Below are 26513 nucleotides of genomic sequence, written 5' to 3'. Positions count from 1 at the left end.
GTACGGTAAATAAACCCTGGAGCCTGGAAACCAAATTGAAGTCTGTAGCCTAGAAAATCAACAAAGACTAAAAATAGTAAGATTAGAGGTGACATTCAACCATGGACCATCCAAAGGTGGTTTTTAAGTACCACCAAAGGAGAAAGCAGGCCATGCTATGATAAGCTTTCAAAAATATATAGGTCTAGAGAACATTCTGTTCATTATATAGGTATGGAAGCTTAAAATATAGATTTTGTTTTCTAAAGTTTTGATTTCCCATGTTCTTTCTTTCACAAGAATTAAGAGGGTACTCCCTTTAATTTCCAAAGGAGAAGAGTTGGCATAATTTATTTGGAATTGAGAATTTACTTTGGTGATATTGATATGAAGGTTAAATGCAGTTGCTGTTTTCATTCAGCAAAAATTGAGCAAACAGCTCTAGCATTCACTGGTCTCTTAGCAAACAGCCAGAGGATTCCCTTCAGAGCAGGTAAAGAAATATTGCAGGACCAGGAGAAAGAACACAAAAGAGGAAGCTTTGTAAGATTTTCTGTGTGATCAAGCTACCTCTTTCACATTATTAGCATAACCCCAAGTTTCTTGGTAGAATTTTGCTCATATCCTAAAACTTTGTACATGTGGAATTAAAAAATAAATAAAAATAGTCAGGCAGGTCCTACACATTGCAGAAACATCAAATGACTGACCTGAGCTGCATGCACATGACTATTACTGAACTCATGACAAACCAGGACACTATAAAGTCCTCAGGAATCTAAGCCTTCTTTTGGAATTTTCTTTTAATCTTCTAGAGTGCTCAATAAATGCCCCCTTTTTAGTAGGAAGAGTGATTTGAGAGAGTAGGACTGATGATTTTCTCTTGACTGCTGAAGGTAAAGGAAGTAGAATGCCAAGTATCCCCCAACCTCAGTAGAGAAGAGCAAGGCATTGGGAATGAGTGATTCAAATGAGGCAATTGGTAAAATTAAACTTGGGTATTCTAAGAACTGGTGTTCATAAAAACAGATGAAGTCTTGGATATCATTGCAGAGGCAGAGATTAGAATGTGAAAAAAGGAAGTTAGAATGTTAGCATGTTAAGGATAATACTGATCGTAAGATGAAATATTTAAGTAGTCAGTGTGGCTTCTCATAGTTTCTTTTCAGTTGGGTGAAAAATTCTGTCTCTGTCTTTCCTTGTCAGGAATTCATGTTAGCAAACATTTACTGTATACCAGCCATGCCAAGCTCTAGGCCCTGGTTCTTTAAAGAGGAATGTGATCCAGCCTCTGCTCAAAGATATAATCTGTTGAATAGAGAGTAGCCATTGTTAATGCCAGTTTTTCACATCAGAATATTTTTATGATATTATTTGATATGTAATGATGAAAAATATATTCTTTATTAAAATTCTCACATGCTGTGCTGGGTTTGTGGCTCAGTGGCAGGGTGCTTTCGTTGCACATGTGAGACACTGGATTCGATCCTCAGTACCACATAAAAACAAATAATAAAAAAAAAATAAAGATATTGTATTCATGTATAACTAAAATTTTTTAAAAAAATTCTCACATGCTTCATTCCCTATGAGGACAGGTGTGTGTTACAAAGGCAGGGCTGTTTATATTATGTGCAAAAAGAAATACCAGATAGACTGTAGATCTAAAATGAAAACTATCTTCATGACTTTGGGATGAGCAAAGATTTTTAAAATAGGACACAAAATATAGCAACTATGAGGGCAAAAAATGGACAAGTTGAACTACATTAAAAGAAAAAGTGTCAGTCCCTCACAAGATACCATAAGAAAATTAGTTCTAATAGAATGGGAAAAGGTTTCACAATAGAAATGTCCTTCTGTACACAGAGTGGCAGCACCTTGAGCTCATGTAAGGTCTTTGGCCACCAATATCCTGAGTAGGAAGGAGAAAAAGAGACATAGTTAAGGAGGAAATACTAGAAACAAGCTTGATTACTTTCTAATTTTGTGTGTCATTAACTTGGCCCATAATCCTGTCTAAACCACCCCTTATTTTAAGATGAAGTCTTCCTGTGCATTAAATCTTTAAAATCCTCACCAAAACCTGTAGGTACATTCTACTATACAAATTTACATATGAAGAAATCTAGGCTTAGGGAGATAAAAGACCTTACTCATTTTCCAGCTGTAACTGGAACTTAAGTCTATATGATTTCAAAGCTAATCCTCTTGGCATGTCTATTATGCTGCCTTATATTTTTGAGACAAATTTTATTTGATAGAGCATAATGAGGAAAAGAAAAATAATATATGTGATATTCAAATTTGATGTTCAGAAGGACTTCTCCAACCATTCCTTTTCTGTTGTAATATGGTAAGGACTGGGGGCGGGATGTTGAGAGATCCTCCATGAAACAACACAGGCTAGGTTGGAAATTCCCCTATATGGGTGACCCATGAGCCCTTCTCAACACTTTAGGGACTTTTTAATTATTCAAGTAATTGCCTGTGATAGGAAGGCTTTGTTTTCTGCTCATTAAACAACTCTCCAGGCTAGATTTTATTCCTCTTACCACTAATTCATATTCAGAGATATATAAAATGAATGCTGCCAACTGATTGCCACATCACTGTCTGCATATCAATGTTCCCCTGCCTGTTTGAATACAGAGAAAAAGAAAGGAGAAGGGAAGGAAAGGAGTATTACAAGGAAACTGTGATGGCTGGATTCATTTTAAAAGCCAAATTCTGTTATGGAAACCAGAATTTTGACATGCATTAATTATTTGTATTTGTGTATGGTTAGGATTTGGGGATTGCCCTGCTTAGCTTATGTGTGTCCTCTTTTTCTCTTCTTGTGATACATGGCATGCCTTGAGAGCATACTCAGGTAAATATTTAATAATTTTAGTTCTTTTTTTTCCTGTGATTTGGTTTTGGTCCCTAGCACACTCATGTTTGTAGCCTATGGAATGTTTATACCATCAGAAAATGATTGCAACCCTAAATGAAATTTGGATCACTTATTTCTTTATTTTTTAGTTGTAGGTGGACTCAATGTCTTTATTTCATTTTTATGTGGTGCTGAGGATCGAACCCAGTGCCTCATGTGTGCTAGGAAAGCACTCTACCACTAAGCCACAACCTCAGCCCCTTGGACCACTTATTTCTGAATGTGTCTCCACAATAGTCTAATGATGGTAATGTTTGTGTAAGCAATATGGTGGAAAGGCACATGATCTGATTTGAATGGGAATATATGTGGATATGATTTTAGAGCTTTTTGTTTACTTAAAAAAGTCCTTTCTTTATCTTTGGGGCTTTATCTTTTATTGCTATGACGATACATGAGAAAGAAACACCAAACAAGCTGAAATAATTGAAAATGCCCACATCTAACCTAACTTAATTTATCTTGCTGGAATCTATTTAGTTATGTGGACTTGTTTTACATTCAGGTGCTTATTAAAAAACTGGACAGAAGCTGTGGATTGCATTTTTTTGAGATGTAGTTTGAAGTTCTAGTTTAGAAATAGATACCTCTTCAGGGAATATGTAATTATTTATTAATATGATTAGGATTGTACATTGTGTCTTGAAGCTATTCAGAGAACTGTAGGAACATCTGTTGTACTGTGATTTTGGAGGCTGTTAGGTTGTTTCCCCAAATGCCTTGACAACAGCAGTTCCACATAGTTGGAATAGGGAGTGCCACAGTGCTTCAGTCTCCATCGGGATTTTTTCAGCTTGGTGTCATGTTGAAAAATTGATATGCTCAAGTAAGTTTGAGGTCCTCTTTTTTTTGCAAAGGTTTGTTTTCATTGAGTCCTGGCTTTCCTCTTTCCTTATTTAATGCAACAGTGACAACTTTCATTTCCCAGATTCATGTAACAGTATTATTAGTGATCTTATAAATAGAAAATCATTTTCCAGGTGGGCTTGGCAGCTATTTTATACACATAGCCTCATTTAAATGGCCAAGACTTTGCATGTGTAAATAGGCAAGTTTTCAGGCAATTTGGGTAAGCTTGCCAATCTTGCCTCTCCATTTCCTGTCTAAATAACTTCTTCCATGTCCACAGCATGTTTATGCAACACTGAATAAAACTTCTAATGGGAAATTTTTTCCAGGTGACCTCCTTGAGAGGCTGAACTGTGAAGAAATCTTAAGAAATCTGACCCTGATGAAATTGCCTCCGTTGAGACTATTACTTGGTACAGAAACAAGAGACCAAATTCAGTTATTTTTGGTTCTTGAATAAATGAATTATGTTTCCTTTTGTGTAGTGGCAGAAGAAATTAACCCCTCCAGAAGGTCCAGTCTCAGTTGGAAATTGAACTTTTGGTTTCTTTTGAGTTAGGACAGCCTGGGAGAAGAAAATGTTAAATTGTTTTTATTTGAACCTCAAGCAATTTGGAATCGGTTTTTCTGTCTGTATGTCTTTTATAGATCTATATTTTTCAGAGTTGTCTGTATGTACATTTAATTTTCTGGAGACTAGGACTGTTATTGTCTAATGACCTCCAACTTGGCACCTTGTGTGGATGGATACTAATGAATCCTCTCTTAACCTTCCCAGCACTGTTGGAGAAATCAATCAGTAGAAGGCGTGACTCTGAAGCCGTACAGAAAGCCAAAATCCTTTATTCATCCTGCATGAATGAGAGTGAGTAATAAAATAAATCAAACATTTACCACCCTTATCCCTTAGAATTATATTGAAGTTTAAAGATATTGTTTATGGAAAAAAAACAAAAATTCTATTAATGTTTCAAGGTATCATTTGAGGAATGGAGCAATTTTCAGGCTGGATTTTGACTAGTCTTTCTTAGTTAATCTCTGTGGCTGGCTTGATGGAAAATCATCTTATTTTGATGACTTGGATTATTTGGGCATCAGTTACTCTATGAAAAACTTGGGCAGGGCAGTAGGGCAAACCCCACAAAAACCAGCATCCAGAAGCCAGGCTAGTTCTGGTCTGAGAAAGAGGCTCTGAGAAAGTATACTTGGAAGAATTGGTATATTTCATAGGACATGTTGGGACCTAGAGAAATCCAGATTCCCAGGTGTGACAGACTTCTTTGTTAGCTTAACCAGCATCACTGTTGTGTGCCTCAGACCTGTCTCTCAATATCTTGGATATGACTAGATTGGAAGACATGCTACCCATTTTACCAGATCTGCTTTCTCAAGGCTGTTGTAGGAATGATCCAGTGCTTCTAGAAAATATGTTAACTGATCTAGGATCTGGGGTATCATTTGGTAAACTGGGAGAAGGCAGAAAATCAAGGGTCTGGAGCATTAATTCACTTTATTGCAGAGTGATTGGTTTTATTGATCAGTTTCCTTTAAAACTAGGATTGTGCATTAGTACCACCAAGTACTATAAGTCTAACCAGGATCAATGTAGCAAACCCATATTCTATTGTAGAAAATATCCAACAGGTTCATCCATCAACTTTCTGGAGTAATACCATATTTAGACAGTCACATTAAAGTGTGAGTTAGAGTTCTGTATCTGGGTTAATCTCAATCCAGGATACCTCTCTTTCTCTCTCCCTAACAACTGAATTTTCAAGTTAGGGCCTTATGGGCACTTTTTCTTGAGAAGATATATTTGCATTCTAGTTTGGTAATCCAGTTTGCAATTCTAACTCTCCCTTAATTTCTGATCCCTTTCAGAAGCCATCGAAAAAGCAGATGCCAAGCCACTGCTCCACATTCTGCGGCATTCACCTTTCCGCTGGCCTGTACTTGAAGCTAATATCGGTCCTGAAGGAGTTTGGTCAGAGAGAAAATTCAGTCTTCTGCAAACGCTTGCAACATTTCGTGGTCAATACAGCAATTCTGTGTTCATCCGTTTGTATGTGTCCCCTGATGACAAGGCATCCAATGAACACATTTTGAAGGTATAGCCAGGAAGGATTCTTTGTTTGCTCCAAGATTAGCTTTTTAGGCCGCCTTCCTAGGGAAAGAAATTCATGCCACCTTAGTGAAATGATGAAGTAAAAATTCTGTTGAACATTAGAATGTAGATTTGCAGAATGTAGATAATTAGATCTATATTAGATCCCACAAGATTTTCAGAATATAAATCATTAGCAGACAACTTTTGTCAACTTTTCAGGAAGCCTGTGAGTTTAAGTGTTCTGTGATCTGACCCTCAGATATCTGCTCCAGATATCTGAGTGGGGTTTCTAAATTCCAGTGGGAAGAGGGTTGTCGGTCTTCTACTGTCATGAAAGACTTTCTGAATTCTGTCCTTTCTCTCACTTCTTCATTCCCCTGACATAGAACACATGCTATGATTCCTTGTTCCCCCTTTTCCTAATGTTTCATGCCTACATACCTGCTTTCTCATTGTCTAGTTCAATTTGAACTTCTCCTCCTTCCTTTCAAAAGATCAAGCAGAACTTGTTCTAAGTACCTGGTCACATTTTTTTTTGTTGTTGTTGGAAAAGTGAGCATCTCTTCCATAAGGGAGTGGGCCAGGTGGACAGGCCCTAAGGTACATCATATTGATAAAATCAGGAGGCTGTCAGAAAAGTAGCAACAACAGAAGATTCAACAATGAAAGAGTTTTGTAAAAATTCAAGTAATATTTTCAAATTGTTTTGTGCTTTGATCTTGTTGGGTTTTTAACTTTTACTTCCACAGTTACTTTGGCTAATAATGATGATGTTATTGAACCACTGATTTCACCCCTGAATTCTGTCCTTTTTTAAACCAGAAAATATTAATGGTATGATAATATTTAAATCATAGAAGTATAAATCCATTAGAGTATATTACCATCATGCAATATAATTCAGCTTTCCAAAGTTCAAATTCTGGAGTCTATTTTTTGAGTTAGATCAGAGTGGACTTCTTTTTTTTTTTCTGTAAAGGGACAGAGAGTACATATTTTAGGCTTTTCCCGCCATCTATACTCTGTCATAACTACATATCTCTGCCTTTGTACCTGGCTGTGTGGAGGGCTAGCCCAAAGCCTATAGCTTTCTGATCTCCATTTTAGACACTGAGTTTCAATACAAATCTTTGGTCATTGAAAGAATTCCAAACCTACTCAGAAGGAAGTTCTTAGTTCCAGAAACAGCTGTGTTTCTATGTTGGGTGATGGAATGATAGCATAGTATTGAGGTATCTTCTAATGCCATCAGGATAAGATGTGCTACATAAGATACAATGATAGTGGTGACCCAAGTGACCTTTGTTCCATGGTTATAGGTTTCTCAGTTTTTAAAACTATGTTTTAAGACTATCATCCTTAATTACAGAATATGATATTTCTCCAAATACATTCAGCAGTATTATGAAGTGAACCAGAGTATGTCATTGAAACTTAAGTTGATGTGCTCTGTTGATTAACAGAAGATGTTGAATAACACATAGATAAATCATTGCAAATGGTAACTGTTTTCTTTACAGTGATATCTAGATCTAATCAAATAACTGAATTAATTTCTTTAAAGACTTATTATGGAAAGTAATATGCACAGAAATAAAAAGAAAAGAAAAACATACTCCCATGTACCTATCAACCCAGCTTCAATACCCTCACCTTTCTGCTATTCTTTTCTAAGCCTCTTCTTTTTGGGGGAGAGAGAATGGAACATTTTATAGAAAATTCAAAATATAACATCATTGCATTATAAATACTTCAGTACTGATCTAATGGAAAGGACTCTTATCACAACCACAAAAGTGATCATAATTTTATAATTTGGTATCTAATACACAGATAATTGTCAATCTTCCTGATTGTCTCAAGCATGTCCATTTTGTTTAATTTTATTTTATTTTGCAGTGCTGGGGATGAAACCCAGGACCTCAAAGATGCTATAGCACATACTCTACCACTGGGCTACATCCCTAGCCCTCACAAATGTCCTTTAAAAAAACCCGAATCAAAACCATTTGGTCTTTGATTTGGGTTCCAAATAAGAATCATATGATTGATATGTCTATTTTATTTTATTTTATTTTTTTTTATTGGTTGTTCACAACATTACAAAGCTCTTGACATATCATACTTCGAACAATAGTTTCAAGTGAGTTATGAACTCCCATTTTTACCCCAAATACAGATTGCAGAATCACATAGGTTACACATTCACATTTTTACATAATGCCATACTAGTGACTGATGTATTCTGCTACCTTTCCTATCCTCTATGATATGTCTATTTTAATCTGTAGCAGTTCCCCTCATTTTTACAAAACCATGTGTATTTGTTTAAGAAAGTAGATAATTTGACCTATAGACCTTTCCACATTCTGGATTCCACTGATTTCAGGGTAACCAAATAACTGATAAAACTAAGTTCTTGTTTTTAAGTGAATCACAGCTTAAGAATTCAGGAGAAATAATGGAATTAGAAAGTTACCATTAAAAAAAAAACCTGGACTGAGGTCATGGCTCAGTGGTAAAGCAAAGCACTTTCCTAGCATATGTGAGGCACTGGGTTTGATTCTCAGCACCACATAAAAATAAATAAAGGTCCATCAACAACTAATAAAAAAAAACTTGATGATGGGCTGGAGTTGTGACTCAATGGTAGAGTGCTCCCTTAGCATGTTTGAGGCACTGGGTTCAATCCTCAGCACCATATAAAAATAAATAAATAAAGTTAAAAAAAGACCTGATGAAAGAATAGGTCCAGATAACTATCACCAATAGCTGCTAAAACCATTAGGTGACAGTTTGGGACATTCATGACAGATCAGACTGATATCACCTGAACCCAAATATCATTGTTAAACATAGGACAACCAGATATTATGTTCTTCTTGATACCAGTATGAAGTGCATCCCATCTCCAATGATGTGCCAAAGTGAAAGAAAAGAAAAAAAAAGGAACTTGAATCTAATCAAGCCTCTTGTTTCAGTACTAGCTTACAGAAAATATGGGGAATTGAGGAACATGTTAACAGCTTGCCTTGCATACTTAATATTCAATTACATGGATCCTAGAAACACTAAACTGTCAGTAATAGATACTTCCCAAATGTAAGGAGGCACTCGTGTACTTATTATTACTGCTCTTCTTTGCCAATATGGCTGCTTGTTCCAAACTGAAGTATTTGAGCATTGCTTGGCATTTGAACATAGCACACATTTGCTTTAGTTCTGTCTCTGTGCCATTTTATATTAGTGAATATTCACCCAACTGAATTAACCACCTTCCCCTAAACAAAATGGATCTATAATCTTCCTAACCATGATATAGTTACAGAAAGTGCAAACTTGTGTCTAGAGATGATAGAGGAAGCTTTATTCTGAGATGTGAATGAAACCCAATTAATCTGACCACAAAGTCAATGTATTTGTGGCTGCCAAAATTGTAGAATTTGTGTGTTGCTTTTTATTAGTTTTAAAAGTGGCTAAAATTATAAAAAACAAAATTTCATTAAATGAACGTTTGGAGCCACTGAACCCCTTTTAGGTTTTGTGGAACATTGAAGGCCATGGGTATGTGGAAATAGTAAGCTTTGGTGGTGAGGAGATTGAGGGTCTCAGTTCACTTTGCAATTTACTCACTGAATATCCTTGTACAAATTGCTTCACTTAGTTCTGAGTCTCCCTTTCCCAAAGTGTAAAGAAGGCTAAATTAGAATTTACTTTGCACTGTTGCTGTGAGTTTAAATGACTTGAAGTTTTCAAGTTCCCACCATAGATATTAATCCACAAGAGACTCTCATGATAAAAGGTTCCCTTCTCTTAAAACATGACCCAGGACTATTAAAGGATTCTTCTGAATTTGTGTATTTGACATGCCTGTCATGTCTCAAATCTGGTTGTGCAATTTCAGCCTAATCTGATCATGAAGCTTTCTACCACACCTTTTGGCTGGAAAACTGAACCTCAGTCTAGGCACTCCTCACCATCTCATAGTTGCTCCATTTCTTAACTTTCTTCTAGGACATGGGGATACCCTTCAGTCATTGATGATCTGAGAAGAAATTTACTCTGGAACCCAAATAGCCCCTTTAGATGAGCTTCTCTGATTCTGTGGTCCTGGGCCTCTTTTCTTCCTCAGATACTGCTATGTTCTAGGGGACACCAACTGGTTCCCTCTGCTCCCAAGAACCACTGACTTCTTTTTCAGGTTGACAGAATCTCCTTCTGCTCTAGAGGAAATCTCTCACACTTCTAACTCTCCTCCCTCAGTGCATTTAGGCTTATTTTTTTTTCATCCAGTTCTATTTTCCCCACTGTTCTTAGCTTCTCTATTATCACAAACCCACAGGGATAAGAAAAATGTCTCCTGCTGGGCAGGAATATCACCATAAGTGTCTTGTTAGGTGAGCATATGGTACCTCTTGATGAAGAAAAAAAACACTGCTTCCAATGGGCAGATATTTCCCCATCCCAAGGATGTACAGTTTGGCCCATACAATGACCCTTGGCAAAGCTCCCCTGTGACAAGATGGCACAGAATTTGCTACAGGCTTAAATGGGAGAAAGAAAACACAAAAATATAAGATACATCAGAATTGAGTGCCCTGAAACGTCATTTTGCTACATGTGTTTGGGTTTAATTTATGCTAGGAAATAGCAAGAATAAGGATTCAAGGGACAATAGAAGATTTAAAAACTTCTATGTTTTTAAATCTGTGTGTGATCCCAAAAGAGTATTTGGAAGGCCAGGGTTGCTCTAGTTTAAAGCAACAAATTAAATTCATTCTTACTCAGTGGCTTGCATTTTCTTTTTTGCTTAGGAAAATTCATGATGGGAAGGAGAGACTCTGTTGGAAATGAGATTTTTCTAATCTCTTTGTCTTTTTCTGCATCATAATTTGTTAGATGTTTTTGTATTATTATTCTGTCTCCTAACACAAAGTTTATTATTATTTGAGGAAATTTGTATTTTTAGCGCAGTGTATCAGCTTTATTTTCTGCTTGCAATATTCAGATTAGTCATCAATATAAAGATTTTAAAAGCCTCAAATAATATAGTGTCCTGATGTTGGCTTCTTGAGAAAGTCTTTTGCCTCAAGAGTTTGTTTCTAATGAGATTTAGTTGACTGATCTTATTCAATCTGTTGGTGTATTTAAAATGACCCTTAGAACCCCTAATAATCTAAGGGTTTATAAAAGGTCTGGTAGCCTCACTTAAATTATCTAAACTTTTAAAATAAGTGGGTTTATCTTCATTTCATGGGAGGAAACTTTGGCTTTCTTGATATTATCTACAGTTTCTTTTCCTGTGAGACTGAAGCTCACAAGAGTTTCCAAGTGGTCCAAATTTAATTGAAGGCCAAAGCATCTTAATCAAAATATTTTGTTTCATGATCCTGTCTTACTTAATTTTTGGAAGAAACAGTGGTATTTTGGGAATTGCAGCAGGAAGAAGCCAGACTGGCTTGTGACTTTTTTGTTTCAGGCCAATTAGAGAAGGTCAAAAAAAATAATTTGAGGATTTTAGCAATACACAGACAAAATGGATATTTTGAAAGCATCTCTCCCCCCAAGAAACAACCCAATAGCAATATTTTTCCTTGAATTTTCCATGACATCACTAATTCTTAGCTTGGTCTTTGTAAAATTTGTTTCTTGTGAAGGAGGTTTTTATGGAAAATTATAATCTTATTCAGACTTCATGTATTCAAAAGAGTAAAATATTTGAGATTATAGGAAGAGAAGAAACTAGAGGGAGATGGATCAGAACAATTTAAAGTTACATAAAATAATGATATGGGCATGTAGGATTTAGTTTTTATTCAGATGCTACTAATTTTTGAGTTAAATTATTTAGGTTTTGTATCTTATTAATTCAGCTTAACTTTTTAATGTGAAAATCAGATTTAAATATGGACTGTTTATTGTGGTTGGGATCCATTTTAGTTAGTCTTTAGTCAATTGCTGATATTCAAGGAAAAACAAGCCATAGGATTTAGAGAAGTGTCTGGAAGCTTTTTTAAAAATTAAATTTATATACAATTAAATCTAGTTTTGTGATGTATATGTATGTAAATTTTGATCAATGCACAGAATCTTGTAACTACCACCCACAATCAACAAATAGAGTGATCCCATCACCCCCCAAATTACTTACTGTTGTCCCTTTGTACTCAATTCCTTTCCCCAACCTGAAATCCTGGTGACTTCCATTCTGTTCTCCTATAGTTTTGCTTTTTTCTTTTAGAATGTAAGTCAAATGTACCCATGTTTTTGCATATATCAGCAGTCCATTCCTTGTTATTGCTGGATAGTATTTCATTGTGTATCATAGTTAATCATTCACAAATATGAAGGATATTTGGTTTGTTTCCAATTTTTGATGGTTAAGAATACAATTACATAAAGGTTTGGGGGTACAAGTTTTAATACTCTTAGGTAAATACCTAGGAGTGGGATTGGTGGGTTATACGTAAATGTATGTCTAACTGTATAAGAAACTCAAGCTGTTTTCCACTCAAGCTGATTTCCTTTGAAGTTAGCTGGGCAACTTTGCAGTCACACTAGCAATGTATGAGTGATCTAGTTTTTTCACATCCTCGTCAACACTCATCAGATATATTTTACATTTTAAAAGAGGTGTGGTGGTATTTTATTGTTGGTTTAATTTACATTTTACTAATGACTAATGATGTTGAGCATATTTTCATGTGCCTATTTTCCATCTGCATATCTTCCTTGGTGAAGTATGTTCAGATCTTTTGCCTACATTAAATGGATTGTTCTCTTATTATTGAGTTTTGAGAAGCCTTTATGTGCTATGAATACACATCATTTGACATACATATTATTTAAAAATATCCATTCTTTGGCTTGTCTTTCACAGAGCAAAACTTTTTAATATTAATTCTAATTTATTAACTTCTTTTATGTAATCATGATTTCATTCTTATGTCTTAAGGTCACAAAAATTTTCCCTATATTTTTCTTCTAGAATTTTTATAGTTTTAGGATTTACATTTAGATCCATGATACATTTTCAGGTAATTTTTGTACAAAGTATGAGGTATAGTTCCACTTTATTTTGCATAAAGATGTCCAGTTTTTATAGCATGTACTTTGAAAAGACTGTTCTTTCTCTTGACTGGATTTTATGGTGCTAAAGTTTTATTTCAAGAGTTTATATTATAATGTATCATAATAATTCTACTTATTTACTTGTCTGACTATTGGATTTTTGTCATCTATCCTTAATGTTGCAGAGAGATTCTAAAATTTGCAAAGATTTCTTAAAATTATTATTTGATTTCTTTAGGAAAAAATTATTTTAGAGGTAGGGAAGTAGAAGGTCTGATTGGTTAACTCCATCCACATTGGCATTTGCAAATTACTGCAGTAATGAATATCATAGATCTGAGAACAGAAGACACTTACACTGAGCTGTGCCCAATCACATTACCTTGGGAAAGTCATATCAATTCTCTGGCTTTTGTTCCCCACCCCTGTCAAATAAGTGTGTGTGTGGGGGGCAGATAATCTTTAAGATCTATTCTAATTCAAATTGCTTTGATGCTATTCAATGTTGATAGAAACTCAAAAGGATTACAAACCATGAATCAGGGAAGCAGTGGCAGGTCTCAGATACTTAAGATCTGCCATTGCAAAGTGCCTATTTTCAAGTAGCTCTGAGTAAAATGAAATTTCTTTTGTAATGGTGACACAAGCTCAAAATATGGCTGCGGTGAGATGATCTCATGATTATTTGTAACATGGTATATAGAATCTACAGTACCAGCAGAATGCTTTCTGTTTTTGTTTTAACAGCTGGACCAAGCAACACTCTCCCTAGCTGTGAGGGAAGACTACCTGGATAACAGTACAGAAGCCAAATCGGTAAGTATTCAACCCTGTGAAGCTACTGTCAGATTCATCATTTGGGTTCTAAGATTCTTGCTTCTTCATCAGAAATAAGTAGTACTGCTATTCCTTACCATTATTTTCAAACACAGGAGGCAAACACCTTTTGTTCAGGCAGATAAATTCCACTCCTATCTTCTAGAAGCCTGGGTGCCAGGGTATACAAATTCCCCTGCTCAGTGCCCTCATGATCTTGCCAGGGAGACAGCACATGCCAATGACATAACCAAGAAACAAGTTTTGCACTTATTCCTTAGAAGTGCACAGTATGCACTGTAGAAGTGAAGTGTGGGGACAGATACCTGGGAGACCAACAGTTCTCATATTGTACTAAGAATCACCTGAGAAGCTTTTATTAGGTGTCAATTCCTAGAGAATCTGATTTAGTGGAGTTGGGGTGGAGTCTGGGAATCTGCAGTTTTAACAGGTGCCATAGATTAATAGAGAGTTATAAGAACCGAAAGTATCAATGAGGTTAGACTTCTTGTCCTATCTGGGAAACCTAATAGCTTCCTGGAGGTTGGAAAGAGCTGGTCCATTTCTGACTCTTTTAATTCATTTTGGAAACTTTATCAAACTTCTTAAAGAGCTTCAGACATTTATCTCTTGGATCTCTACTAGTACTAAACTCTGTCTGGAGAAGGCTCTGGAGGGCAGGAAACTAGCCAAGACCCTAAGCAGCTTTCTGGCTGAAGACATTCATTAAAGAAGATTAGCAAATCGTCCTCTTACAAAGTAGAATGCATATTTACCAACTTGTGAGCGTCTGTTTCTGCTAGGTTCTTAGCAACGAGGCTTGAATTCATCTCTTCCTTCTATAAACAAGAAGTCAAATCCAAGTAATTCCACCTTCAAAATATCTCTTCTAGCTACGTGGCCCTTCTTTTCTACCTTTATTCCCCTGGGTCTGATTCTTGTTTACCCTTATCTTGTCTTCAGCATGCAATCTTTTAACTGGTCCCTCCTTCCCTTCTTTCTACTGATTTCTTAGCACCACTGGATAAGCTCTGTTCTTATAGCATTGCTCCCACAGTGCCTTTGCTTTGAAAATAGGCTCTTTGAAGGAGTTCAAGGCCTCTTCATGGTTGATCCTAACCCACCTTTTCTTTCTGACTCATCTACTTTTGTTTTTCCCTCAACCAAAGCAACTTGTCCTCCTCACTGCTTCAAATAGGTCTTCCTCAAATTCTCCATCCCCAATCTTCCAGGTAAGAATCCTTCTCCAGTTCTTGAGTTTCCAAACATGAAACTTTAGTAAGAAATTAATTTTGTCCTACTAATGTTATGGTTAGTAATGACATGTTTATCTTCCTCACTGGATCACACATTGAGAACCAGACTCAAGCATTATTAATTTTTCATCTGTATCGCCTTTTCCCACAGACTGCCTAGCCAGTCACCTTGCATATGTATTGAGTAGTTTGAATTTTTTTCTGAATTGAATTGGGAATGGCAAAAAAATTCTTTCTTATTAAGACTATTTGCAAAACTTGCTTACTGATCAGATCAGTTTTATTAATGACTCATTATGTGCTGAGCACTGTATAGGGCCTGAGATCATACACATAGGAAGAATAGCTTACAGAGTTCAGGTGTACATGATGGAAGAAATTTCATATTTGCTGTTTGCTAGATTTCTCTCATCATTTCTCCCTTCTCTCCCATCTTTTCCCCCTGAGCCACAGGGAACTTGTTGGAAACTGTACAAAAGTGAAAAGACACAGGGCCTTAATAACTGCAGTCATCTTTCATTTCTGAGTATGAAGGTGGATAAATTGAGCTGGAAGAGAATAAATCACACTTCCCATCAGTGTTTATGGATCAGGACTCCTGCTTTTAGAAACAGTCATTTCCCTTTATTTTATTAAAGCTTCACTTGCGTGAAAAGAGGACACTTGAACATTAACTTTTTATTCTAGGCTTATTTGGAGATGTTTCATGTATCCATAATATAGCCAGTTATGGGAAGCCTAGTTCTCTTGATGCTTGATGACTGAGTATCTCTGTCTTTTATGGAAACAGTCTCACAAACCCATCACTTTTTTTGTCTCCCAAAGTGGTAGGTGGGTGGCTAGTGTTATATAATGCCTATACCATACTTTGAGCACAGAATGAAAATGAAGGACACTTATTTATACCTTTTTTCCTGCTTTTCTGAAACATATCTTCTAGTAGGCTATTGACATGGTCACTTGCTTTTTTATCTCTTACAGTATCGGGATGCCCTTTATAGGTTCATGGTGGACACTGCTGTGCTTTTAGGAGCTAACAGTTCTCGAGCAGAGCATGACATGAAGTCAGTGCTTAGATTAGAAATTAAGATAGCTGAGGTGAGTATTAATTGAAAATCCTTTATTCATGTTCTTTTTCTTATTTTAAAGTCAGTATATCTTGAATGAAAATAAAAATTGCAATCAAGTATCAGCATTCTGTGTCACTGCCCTTTGGGTCCAAAGTAGAACTAACAGCATCCTCTCTGGGAAGTATGAGAAGAACCATGGCAGGAAGAAGAGCTCTTCATTCTTTCCACTTGTTTAAACCCATTTAACAGCCAGGTCCAATGGTGGTGCATGCCTGTAATTCCAGCAGCTCAGGAGGCTGAGACAGGAAGATTATGAGTTCAAAGCAAGGCCCTAAGCAACTCAGTGAGACACTATCTCTAAATAAAATACAAAATAGGGCTGGGGATATGGCTCAGTGGTTGAATGCCCCTAAGTTCAATCCCTGGTATCAAACCAAGCCAAACAAAACACATTCAGGGCTGGGGTTGTGGCTCAGTGGTAGAGCACTTGCCTAGCATGTGTGAGGCCCTGGGTTTGATCCTCAGCACCACATAAAAATAAATAAATAAAATAAAGATTTAAAAAAAAAAACACATTCCATGTCTGTATGCTGCTCAGCTGTGGCCAGAGAATAGCAGCAGAAAGACCAGACTATTTTCCTAGACAAACTTTTGTGTGACCCTGAATAGAATATAAATGTTTAATAACTCTTTTGTGAGTATGCTGGGGATTGAACCCAGGGCCTCATGCATAGTATTGAGTCAACCCCCAACTCTGGAAAGTTACTTTTAATCCAGTCTTCTTTTTCTAAATATATTTTTTAAGTTGTAGATGGACACAATACCTTTATTTTATTTTTATGTGGTGCTGAGAATCGGACCTAGTGCTTTCCACATGTGAGGCGAGCACTCTACCACAGAGCTACAACCCCAGCCCCGAGTCTGCTTTTTTTGAATAAGATTATTCTCCTTTATTTTCCCTTAGAAAATTTTGAATGTTAGCTCTTACATTTATGTCCTGACCTATTTTGAATTAAATTTAGAATATGAAATAAAGGTGAAGATTGAGTTTCATTTTTTAATATTTATTTTTTAGTTTTAGGTGGACACAGTATCTTTATTTTACATTTATGTGGTGCTGAGGATTGAACCCAGTGCCTTGTGCATGCTAGGAGAGCACTCTACCACCAAGCCACAACCCCAGTCCTTGATTTTCATTTTTTAAAGAATTTTTAAATTTGTTCTAATTAGTTATATATGACAGTAGAATGCATTTTTACACATCATATATAAGTGGAGTATAACTTCTTATTCTATTGGTTATTCATGATGTAGAGTTACACTGGTCGTATAATTATGTGTACACACAGGGTAATAATGTACAATTGATTCTGCTATCATTCTTATCCCCATACCCCCTTCCCTCTTCATACCATTCTTACTGGGTAAGTCTGATGCAAGATCTGGGCTCAGGGAAGTCTATCTACCAATTAATGTCAGGTTTCAGGCTCAGGTTAGAGACAAAACAGCATGAAAAACAAACTCATGGGAGAATAATGAGCAATCTTAAATGGTTTTCTTTGTTTATAAAATAACCAGTTTCTAGAAGAACCAAAGTATGAAAGCCCTGTATGTTCACAGGTTCAGAGAAAACAAATATAGTGATATCTGCTTGTGGGGAAACTTTTGTGAAAACAAACAAACTTGTACCAAGAAACTTTGCATATGGGTTTGTGGTCTTTTGTAATGGACCTTGATAAAAAACCTGATGCAAATAAAAGTCCAAATGTTTATTGGTTTCATGTTTGGTAGGGTAATAGTAGTAAGTTGAAGTATGGAGTAGGGATAAAGAACGAAAGTCAGGAGGGAATGGGGCTTCCTTCCTGCTGAGATGATGTTCACATTACCTCTTTCCCATCTCCTACTTGCAATACAAAAGATCATGCCTGCATGTCACCTCTATATACTGTGAATACTGCCACAGGTATTTCGAAGTCCACAACTTTGCCTCTAGGCTATGTATGCAGGTTGTCAGGATTCCCTTTTTCAGGCACATAGGAGGCCCAGAGATCTGCTTTAGATTGAAGTTTTGAAAAAAAACAGGGAAGGCCAGGGAGTTAGACCAAGAAGGGAAATAAAAACAGCTGCTCTGAGGCAAGACTGGAAATTATCAAGAGGCTCAATTAAGTGACAAATCCATTATATGGAGGGGAATAGCTGGCATAGAGCTGTTTTCAGCTCTGAGGTCAGAGGGCTCCAACCTGGGGTTGTGAGCCTGAGTTGAGGCAGGAGGAGGAGGCATGGATGGAAGAGGCAATGATTAACATACAGCTGGAAGGTACATGCAGTCTCCCCTATGGAGGGGAAAGGGGGAGAAGCTAAAGGCACTGGGGCATTTAGAACAGACAGGGCAACTGTCTTCTACTCAGCCCTCTAAGATTTTGCCTTGAAAAATCCATGGTGTGTGTTCTTTAGAAATGTACATTAGAAATGCTCCCCTCCTTCCTCCATGCGTCAGGTTACTAGATCCATTCAACATTAGTGGGATACATTGTCTTAGGGAAACTTCTAAGGCTGGGGATGCAGGGCAGCCCAGTTAAGCCCAAATATGTCCTTGTAAAGCATCCATGAAAGTGTGCATTTAGGGGCTGGGGAAATGGCTCAGTGGTAGAGTGCTTACCTAGCATGCATGAGGCCCCAGATTCAATCCCCATCACCATAGAAACAAAACAAAAAAGGGCGTACAATTTACCTAATCCCAGATAGAGAGACTTTGTACAAGGAGAGGACTTGTTAATGGAGTAGCCCTTGTGATCAGAACCAAGTAGAGTTTAATTGAAAAGGATTATTAGAGAAAATAAATCTTATGCAAAATCTTGAATCATAGTCCAAATCATGGAGGGGTAATAGTGGATAGAGAATGTAATGGTAGAAGAGTTGTGTGTCATGCAAAAGAATTAAATTATAGAAAGCCTTGAAACATGGGGCATTGGTGGTACCTGCCTGTAATCCCAGTGACCTGGGAGGCTGAGGCAGAAGGATTGCAAGTTGGAAGTCAATCTCAGCAACTTAGTAAGAAAGACCCTGCCTTAAAATAAAAAGTACTAGGGATGTATGTAGCTCAGTAACACAGCACCCCTGAGTTTAATCCCAGTACCAAAAACAAATAAAAAATTAAAAAGAACAGGGGATGTATTTCAGTGGCAAAGCACCATATGGTTCAATCCCCAGGACCAAGAAGATGAAAATATTTTTTAAAAGAAGGCCTTAAAGCAAAATCATAATGTGATTCAGGGGTGGGTATGGTTTTGTCAAAAGAAGTGATTAAGATGTCCCTTGAAGAAGGTAATAAGTGTTCCTGTTCTTAGAATAAGGTAAACACATCACTCGCAAAAAGCTTAGATTTGGTTTTGGCCAAATGGCCAAGAGCATGAGCATTGGGTGTGGAAAGAGTATGGAGAGTCAGGGCCACAGATGGAGATTTGGATATGTGTCTGGGTGGTAACCAAATCCATACCCCAACAGAGGGGTAAAGAGAATCTCAAGACCAAACAAACAAGAGGAGAAAATAAGGGAAATTGTTACTGACAAAATGATCATGGGTAGCAGTGGTATCTAGATAACCTAGTGTTTGCCAGTGAAAATTTGTCCCTAGAGATCAAATGATGGTCTCTGGCTCATAGAGTATTGAGATCATTATCTGGAGACAGGTAAAAGTAGAATGTTTGCCTCAAACTGTCCAACTTCAGTTTGGCTGTCAAAAGTAAGCCAGTAATGCATTATATTTCTCCAAATTTTAGAGGAGGAGGAGATTCTGAGAAGTTGTTTTTTATACCGGGGGCAATATTTTATACTGAAGAGGATTGTAAATTTCTTTTAATTTTCTTAATCCTGCCTAAGATGTTGTTTTTTTTTTTATTTTTTCCCCTCAGCTGGGCACCACACCAAAATCTTGAAAAATTTAATAATAATATACAGATGTTTTGGCACATGTAGATAGTAGTCAGGCAGTAAGAAATGATTCATTTGAAAAAAAAATAACCAGTGTCTTTCTGACAGATAATGATTCCACATGAAAACCGAACCAGTGAGGCCATGTACAACAAAATGAATATTTCTGAACTGAGTGCCATGATTCCCCAGGTTGGTGAAAACTATCCAGGAAATTTTCTCTTAACTGGTCACTTTACAAGTGATTGTATTTCATCTGTGTAAATTTTTGCCTTGTAAAACCTACCATCAGTCTTTTTAGTTATCATCATCTTTGTCAACTATCACATAAAATATCCCTTGTATATGCATTAAGATGCTTTCTGTTTTAGGGAACAGAAAATCTTTCTAACAGTGGCTTAAAATTTAAAGCCCATTTTTTTACATGATGTAAGTCAAGATGTTGGGAAGTAATTGGTATTGGTTCAGGTGTTTAATAGTGTTGTCAAAGACCCAAGTTCTATTTTACTCTCCATATTGTACTGGCATTTTGACTTCATGTTTGATGACTCATGGTTGTAAAACAGCTACCATAGTTCCATATATCAAATCTTCCATCAGACAGGAAGAAGAGGGAGGGGCCAGTGATGGTCACATTTGAGTTTTCTTTTATCAGGGACAGCAAAAAAGGCTTCCCAGAATACTCCCCAGATGTCTTCCCTTTATTTGTTATTGAATAGAATTGGAGCACGTGACCACACCTAACTGAGGAGAGGATCTTGGGGGCTGGACACTGGGAAAATGAGTAACTGTTTTTCCATTTCAACAGTGAAAGCAAACAAGGGAGACAAGGTTGATAAATCACTTTTAGGAGAGCCAGTCTAAAACATCGAGCAGGGTTTTAGCGAAATAGCAATGCTCTGAAGAATATAGGGGTGTTACTTTCTGTTGCTGTTTATTTTCTCCTGTGTTAAGACTGTGCTGGGGAGGTGACCAGAAAATGTACTGAGGTGTCTGTATCTGTGTGTCTAGGGAATGGAGAGACTACAGAGGGAGAGACCAGGGAGTGTGTATACAGAAGAAGGGAAGGAAGTGGGGGAGAGAAGGAAAAGACATGGGAGGAATGGAGCATAGACTAGAGGAAGAGTCCAGGGGGCTGAGAAAGCAGTATGGAGAGATGAAGGAGAGAGAGTTCAGGAAGTGGAGGAGGGCCAGAGAAGCTAGGGAGCATGCTTGAGTGCATGTGCATTACTACATAAGTGTCTTATCCAATTGTACCCAGTAAAGAAGGCAGAATTCTTTGTGATTATGACCACAGGTCAAAATAGCAAGGGTTAACACTTAATCTTCTAGATAAGTAAATTATAAGCAGTTGTATCTTTAATTATTTGGTGTAAGATTTCAAGGAATCAATTATGCTCAGCCTACTCTATTTGCCTTTCTTGTTACTTGCTGCCTAATTTACAAAGGTTTCCTTGCTCATTTTTTTTTCTCTCTCCCCTCAGTTTGACTGGCTGGGCTACATCAAGAAGGTCATTGATGTCAGGCTGTATCCCCACCTGAAAGACATCAGCCCCTCCGAGAACGTGGTGGTCCGTGTCCCACAGTACTTTAAAGATTTGTTTAGGATATTAGGCTCTGAGAGGAAGAAGTAAGAACTTTTTGTGTGCATTTATTTTGGTTTTTGTTTTCTCTTTAAATTAGAAGGGCCTCCCTTCTCACATCCTTTGAAAATTGTTGTTAAGGAAAGTTACAGCAAAAGAGTCATAGGGAAAATTGTGGTGCCCTTTGTGACAAATATGCCCAAACCATTGTCTGGTGTAATTTACTTACTGTGATGACAAGAAATGCATGATGATTTGGCCTTTTATTTCTGGTCCTTCTCCATACTGTTCTCTCTGATAGCCTAAATTGTTTATTAGTTTTGGAAACTGGTTATGTAATGATGTTATTTCCTGAGATTTCTGTATGAACATATGTTCCCCCCCCCCAGTTCATCCCTTGGTCTTTTGCTATTTTTTTTCCTCTCCTGTTCTCTTTTTAGTAAATCATTTTCTGGCAAGAAACCAAAGTACCTATGTTGAAAAGACATAAGACCACTTTGAGAGCTATAGAAAAATTGCACTGATGAAACAACTTCAGGAACTTGAAAGTTTCTCTTATTTTAAAAAATGTTTTAGAATTTGTAACTTTGGTAGTTCAGTGCTACAAAGAAAAGAAATCCTAAAAATGCCAGGAAAGAGAATTGTATGTGTTCATTAAGCTATATGACTACAGAAAATGAATCACAGAAGGGTCAGTAAGTTTACAAAAGCAATTTACTAAATTAATTGCTGAGCCATGATTAAAAATCATATTTTCTGAGCTGGGTATAATGGTATACACCTATAACCCTAGGAACTTGGAAGCCTGAGGCAAGAGTATTGCAAATTTGAAGCCAGTGTTGGCAACTTTGTGAGACCCTCAGCAACTTAGTAAGACCCTATTTTAAAAAATGAGAAGGGCTGGGTCAGGTATAACTCAGTGGTAGAGTGCCCCTGGGTTCACTCCCTAGTACCCAAAACAAAGCATATTTTCTTTAAAAAATTGTTTTTAGTTGTAGTGGACACAATACCTTTATTATTTCATTATTTATGGGGTGCTGAGGATTGAACCCAGGGCCTCACATGTGCTAGGCAAGTACTCTGCCACTGAGCTACAACCCCAGCCCCCACAAAACATATTTTCTTAATTGTACTTGATCAAGGCTATGTTGCCAGGAATTATGTTTAAAACAGGCAGCGATAAAAGTCCTAAAAATGGGATGGGGTTTTAGCTCAGCACCAAATATAAATAAAATAAAGGTTTATTGACAACTAAAAAAAATTTAAAAAGTTCTTTGAATAAAATGTAGCATGTATTCACCCCCGCTCCCAGCCAAAAAACAAACAAACAAACAAACAAACAAACAAACAAAAACAACAAAAAAAACCATTTAGAATCCTATGAAGAGGGAGAGAAGAAGCAATAAATTCACTTTGAATTCTACCATTTATAGATAAATAGTGATTCTTTGAAAAATTTCTAAGTGAAAATCAAATCTAGATGTGGGTAAGTTGGAGGCAGAGCCTTCACATTCCAAATGTGCACCATGAACCAGTAATGCCAGCAGCATCACCTTGTATCCTTGCTGAAAATAGAGATTCCAGGGCCCTTCTCCAAAGAGTCTGAGACAGTGGGGCTGGGGGAAGGCCAAGGAATCTGGATTTTAAATAAGCAGCCCAGGAATGTCTTATGATTAGCTCTTTTTTTTTGAAGGGGGGTGTAGGGAGGAACACTGTGTTAGAAAAATTTCTTTGTAAATACTTCCTAGCTCTGAATGCAGATGGAACATTCCTTATCTGAAGTGCCTATGACCAGAAGGGTTTAGATTTCAGATTTTTTTTCTGATTTTGGGATGTTTGCATACATATAATGAGATATCTTAGGGATGGGGCCCAAATCTAAACATAAAATTCCTTTATGTTTCATATAATATTTAGAGCATGCCTGCATTTTGACTGCACCTCTTTACATGAGGACAGGTATGGAATTTTCCACTTAGGGCCTCAAGTTGATAATAAAAAAGTTTTGGATTTTGGAGCATTTCATATTTTGGATTTTCAGATTAGTGTTGCTCAACCTATACTACAAAATATGGCCCAAATGATTTTCTACTTATATGCATTGAGTTCTTGAGTGCATTTTAAATTTCATTGGTAATTTCCATTGAAAGGTGGGATTTGCCAGGCTGAAGATCATTGTCAGAACCTCAAAAGTCAGTTTCTTGTAGTGTCTGTTACCATCACTTGTAAAATAATAGCAATTTTTGGACATTGTGTTAATTTTGTTTCCCCAAAAAATCTAATTTATAACCAGGGGATAAATTGGGCCATGGTCTACTGTATTAGAAAAATCATCTCCATGGTAATGATTATATTTTAGAATTGTAGGACTTTTCATAATAATAGTGAGCAGGAAAAACCATGATTAGAGGTAAATTTCATTGTGGTTCCTGTCAAAATGATAACTTAGACAAATGTAAACATAATGAGCAACAGTAGATGATGTAGATAGAAAAATACCTGAAGATATTATGTACTATAAAACTTCATTTAAAAATCAAGACAAAAGCCAAATCTTTGACAGTTTATCCCTCGATAATCAATTCATCAAGAATAACTTGAATTCTGTGAATTCTTGTGAGATTTCAAGATACTCTATTGTCTTGAGAATATTGACAGCACTTTATTGGCATGGTGAAGGTAATTTCATACAATATTTTTAGTGCACCTGTATTTTGGCTGTGCCCTGTCATAGGAGGTCAGATGTGGAATGTTCTACTGGTAGCCTCATGATGATGCATTTTAGATCTCAAGTTTGTAGATTAGAGGTGCTCAACTAGTACTAGCCTATTGTACCTCCAACTGGTTAGATCTTGCTAATGTTGGCAAGTCTCCTGCAATTTTTAGGGTTCCAAAGCTATTAAGTGTGCATCAAATGCCCATTTCCTGGCTGCTGCTTCCCCCTTTAGATCACACCCTGTTGTTAGCTTAGTACAATGCAACCTTTCCTTCCAATTGGGTGGCTATGGGGACAGTTACACCGACACTCTGAAAGGTAGCACATGACGCAAAACTAGAGCAATGAAATCTCACTGAGGTGGTGATGCCAGAGACTGCATTAGGCCCTTGTGGTTCAATGGAGTAGGTGGCCAGGGCAGGGCCAATGGAGGCATGAGGTGGAGGCCAACATGGGGAAAAGGAGTTGGTAGTCAAAGTAGAAAAGTGGTGAGGAGGTAGGAATGTGCTGAATCTCTCAAGTTATTTGCATCTCTTCCTAACTCTATTTTCAGTAATCTCACCTATAATTTGTGATCAACTAGGGTAGAAGTTTTACACCAGGGAAACTAGCAAATTCTGCAAATTATTACTTTTTCTTGGCAAGGCAGTTGGTAGATGTTTACTGGCATATCACTGAGCTAGTAACATAGCTTTTACATAAAGAGAGACTCGTTTCTATGTCCCCTTCATTTCTCCTCCCCACTCCAACTTAAGGCTGCCTTGAACATATTTTATCCAATTTGATCTGTGGAGCAAGAGTTGGGGGTTGGGGACTAAGGAAGGATGGTGTTGGAAAAAAATCAGCTTGGGTTCCTCTTTGTAGCAAGGCCTGGCCACATGGCCATCATCTGCCTTAGAACTCTTTTAGCAGACTTGTCTCAAGCAAATCCTTGGGAGTTTGCCAAGCCCCTGTGAGCTTTCCTGTCTTTAGTTTTATTTTATAGAGCAGCACAGTGTACATTAAAGTCAGATGATTCTTGTTGAATAGATGCTCCCAAAGGCTCACCTGGAAAATGTATAGTAATATGAACCTCTCATGAGGCTCATCTCTTCTGAGGTGGTCTATGGCCTTGCTTTTCAAAGTATAGTCCACAGATGAGCAGTCTGGGCATTACCTGACAACTTGTCAGAAATGCAGAATCTCAAGTCTATGCCCTTGACCTAACTGAATCAGAATCTGCAATTCAATAAGGTCCCCAAGTGATTTTTTTTTTGTGGTGCTGGAGATTAGAATCCAGCTCCTTGTGCATGCAAGGCAATCACTCTATCAACTGAGCTATATCCCCAGCCCCTACCAGGAGATTTATGTACACATTAAAGTTTAAGAAGCATTGACCTAGGATTTAGGAAGGCCTCAGTGAGCCATATATGCAGAAAGATGAAAAAATGGGGTTTTTCTTTACCAGAAGTTCTCAACCTTGACATGTATCAGAATACCTTGGAGGGCTTGCTAAAACACAAACTGCTGGGCCCCATCCCTGCATTTTCTGATTTAGTATGTCTGAAATGGGACAAGGCCAGTTTTCTACCAGATTCTCAGGTGATGCTGAAACTTCCAATACTGGGACATGGTTTGAGAAGTACGGCTCTAAGCATGCATCTGGGCAACCTGTAAGATTTAGGAAGATTTCTGAGATTTGAGAATGTTTGAGAAGAACCTCTATGATTCACCTCAGGTAGCATGACAGGGAGAAATAAATGCAAACTGTAATCTGAAGACCTAAATGTTAGTCCCAGATTGGACATGTTCTTGGAAGTCCCTTGACCTCTGACCTTTATTTTCTTCATATGAAAATGAAGCTAATTATAATAACCACCCCATGGCACTGTCATCAGGATCAAAGGAGGTATTTTATAAGCTCTTAAATGTAATGTAAATGTAAGCTGCTGCTAATTCAGACCATGGAGCAGCAAAAGCTTCTTAAAGAACAAATCTTCCAAGTCAGAGGATTTGGGGAAGGATTTCATATTGCTTTCTTAGTGGTGGGTTCTCTTCTGGGATGCTTTCCTTTCCTTTATTTATTGCCATTTGGGGAAATTACTGTACTGCTGGAAAAGCTTTTTGGAGAAAAAAGATAATATGTGTTATTTTCAAGGACTGTTGCTGATCTAATTTTTGTTTTGTTTTTGTTTTTGATGTATCTGAGCATTAGGTGGCAG

The 26513-nt window shown here is 37.1% G+C and overlaps 1 protein-coding gene across 1 annotated transcript in view; it reads left to right on the top strand.

Moving 5' to 3' along the window:
* Nucleotides 1–26513, top strand: part of Phex (phosphate regulating endopeptidase X-linked) — a 189115-nt gene that overhangs the window by 32856 nt on the left and 129746 nt on the right. The window contains exons 4-9 of the mRNA XM_005334811.5: nucleotides 4542–4628; nucleotides 5645–5871; nucleotides 13689–13757; nucleotides 15995–16111; nucleotides 20122–20205; nucleotides 21498–21643. Of these exons, the coding sequence (XP_005334868.1) occupies nucleotides 4542–4628; nucleotides 5645–5871; nucleotides 13689–13757; nucleotides 15995–16111; nucleotides 20122–20205; nucleotides 21498–21643 (730 nt within the window). The remainder of the gene's footprint in view (nucleotides 1–4541; nucleotides 4629–5644; nucleotides 5872–13688; nucleotides 13758–15994; nucleotides 16112–20121; nucleotides 20206–21497; nucleotides 21644–26513) is intronic.

The sequence above is a fragment of the Ictidomys tridecemlineatus genome, chromosome X, assembly GCF_052094955.1.
Source record: "Ictidomys tridecemlineatus isolate mIctTri1 chromosome X, mIctTri1.hap1, whole genome shotgun sequence".
Lineage (NCBI taxonomy): Eukaryota > Metazoa > Chordata > Mammalia > Rodentia > Sciuridae > Ictidomys > Ictidomys tridecemlineatus.
This window is presented reverse-complemented; position numbering and strand designations above follow the sequence as displayed.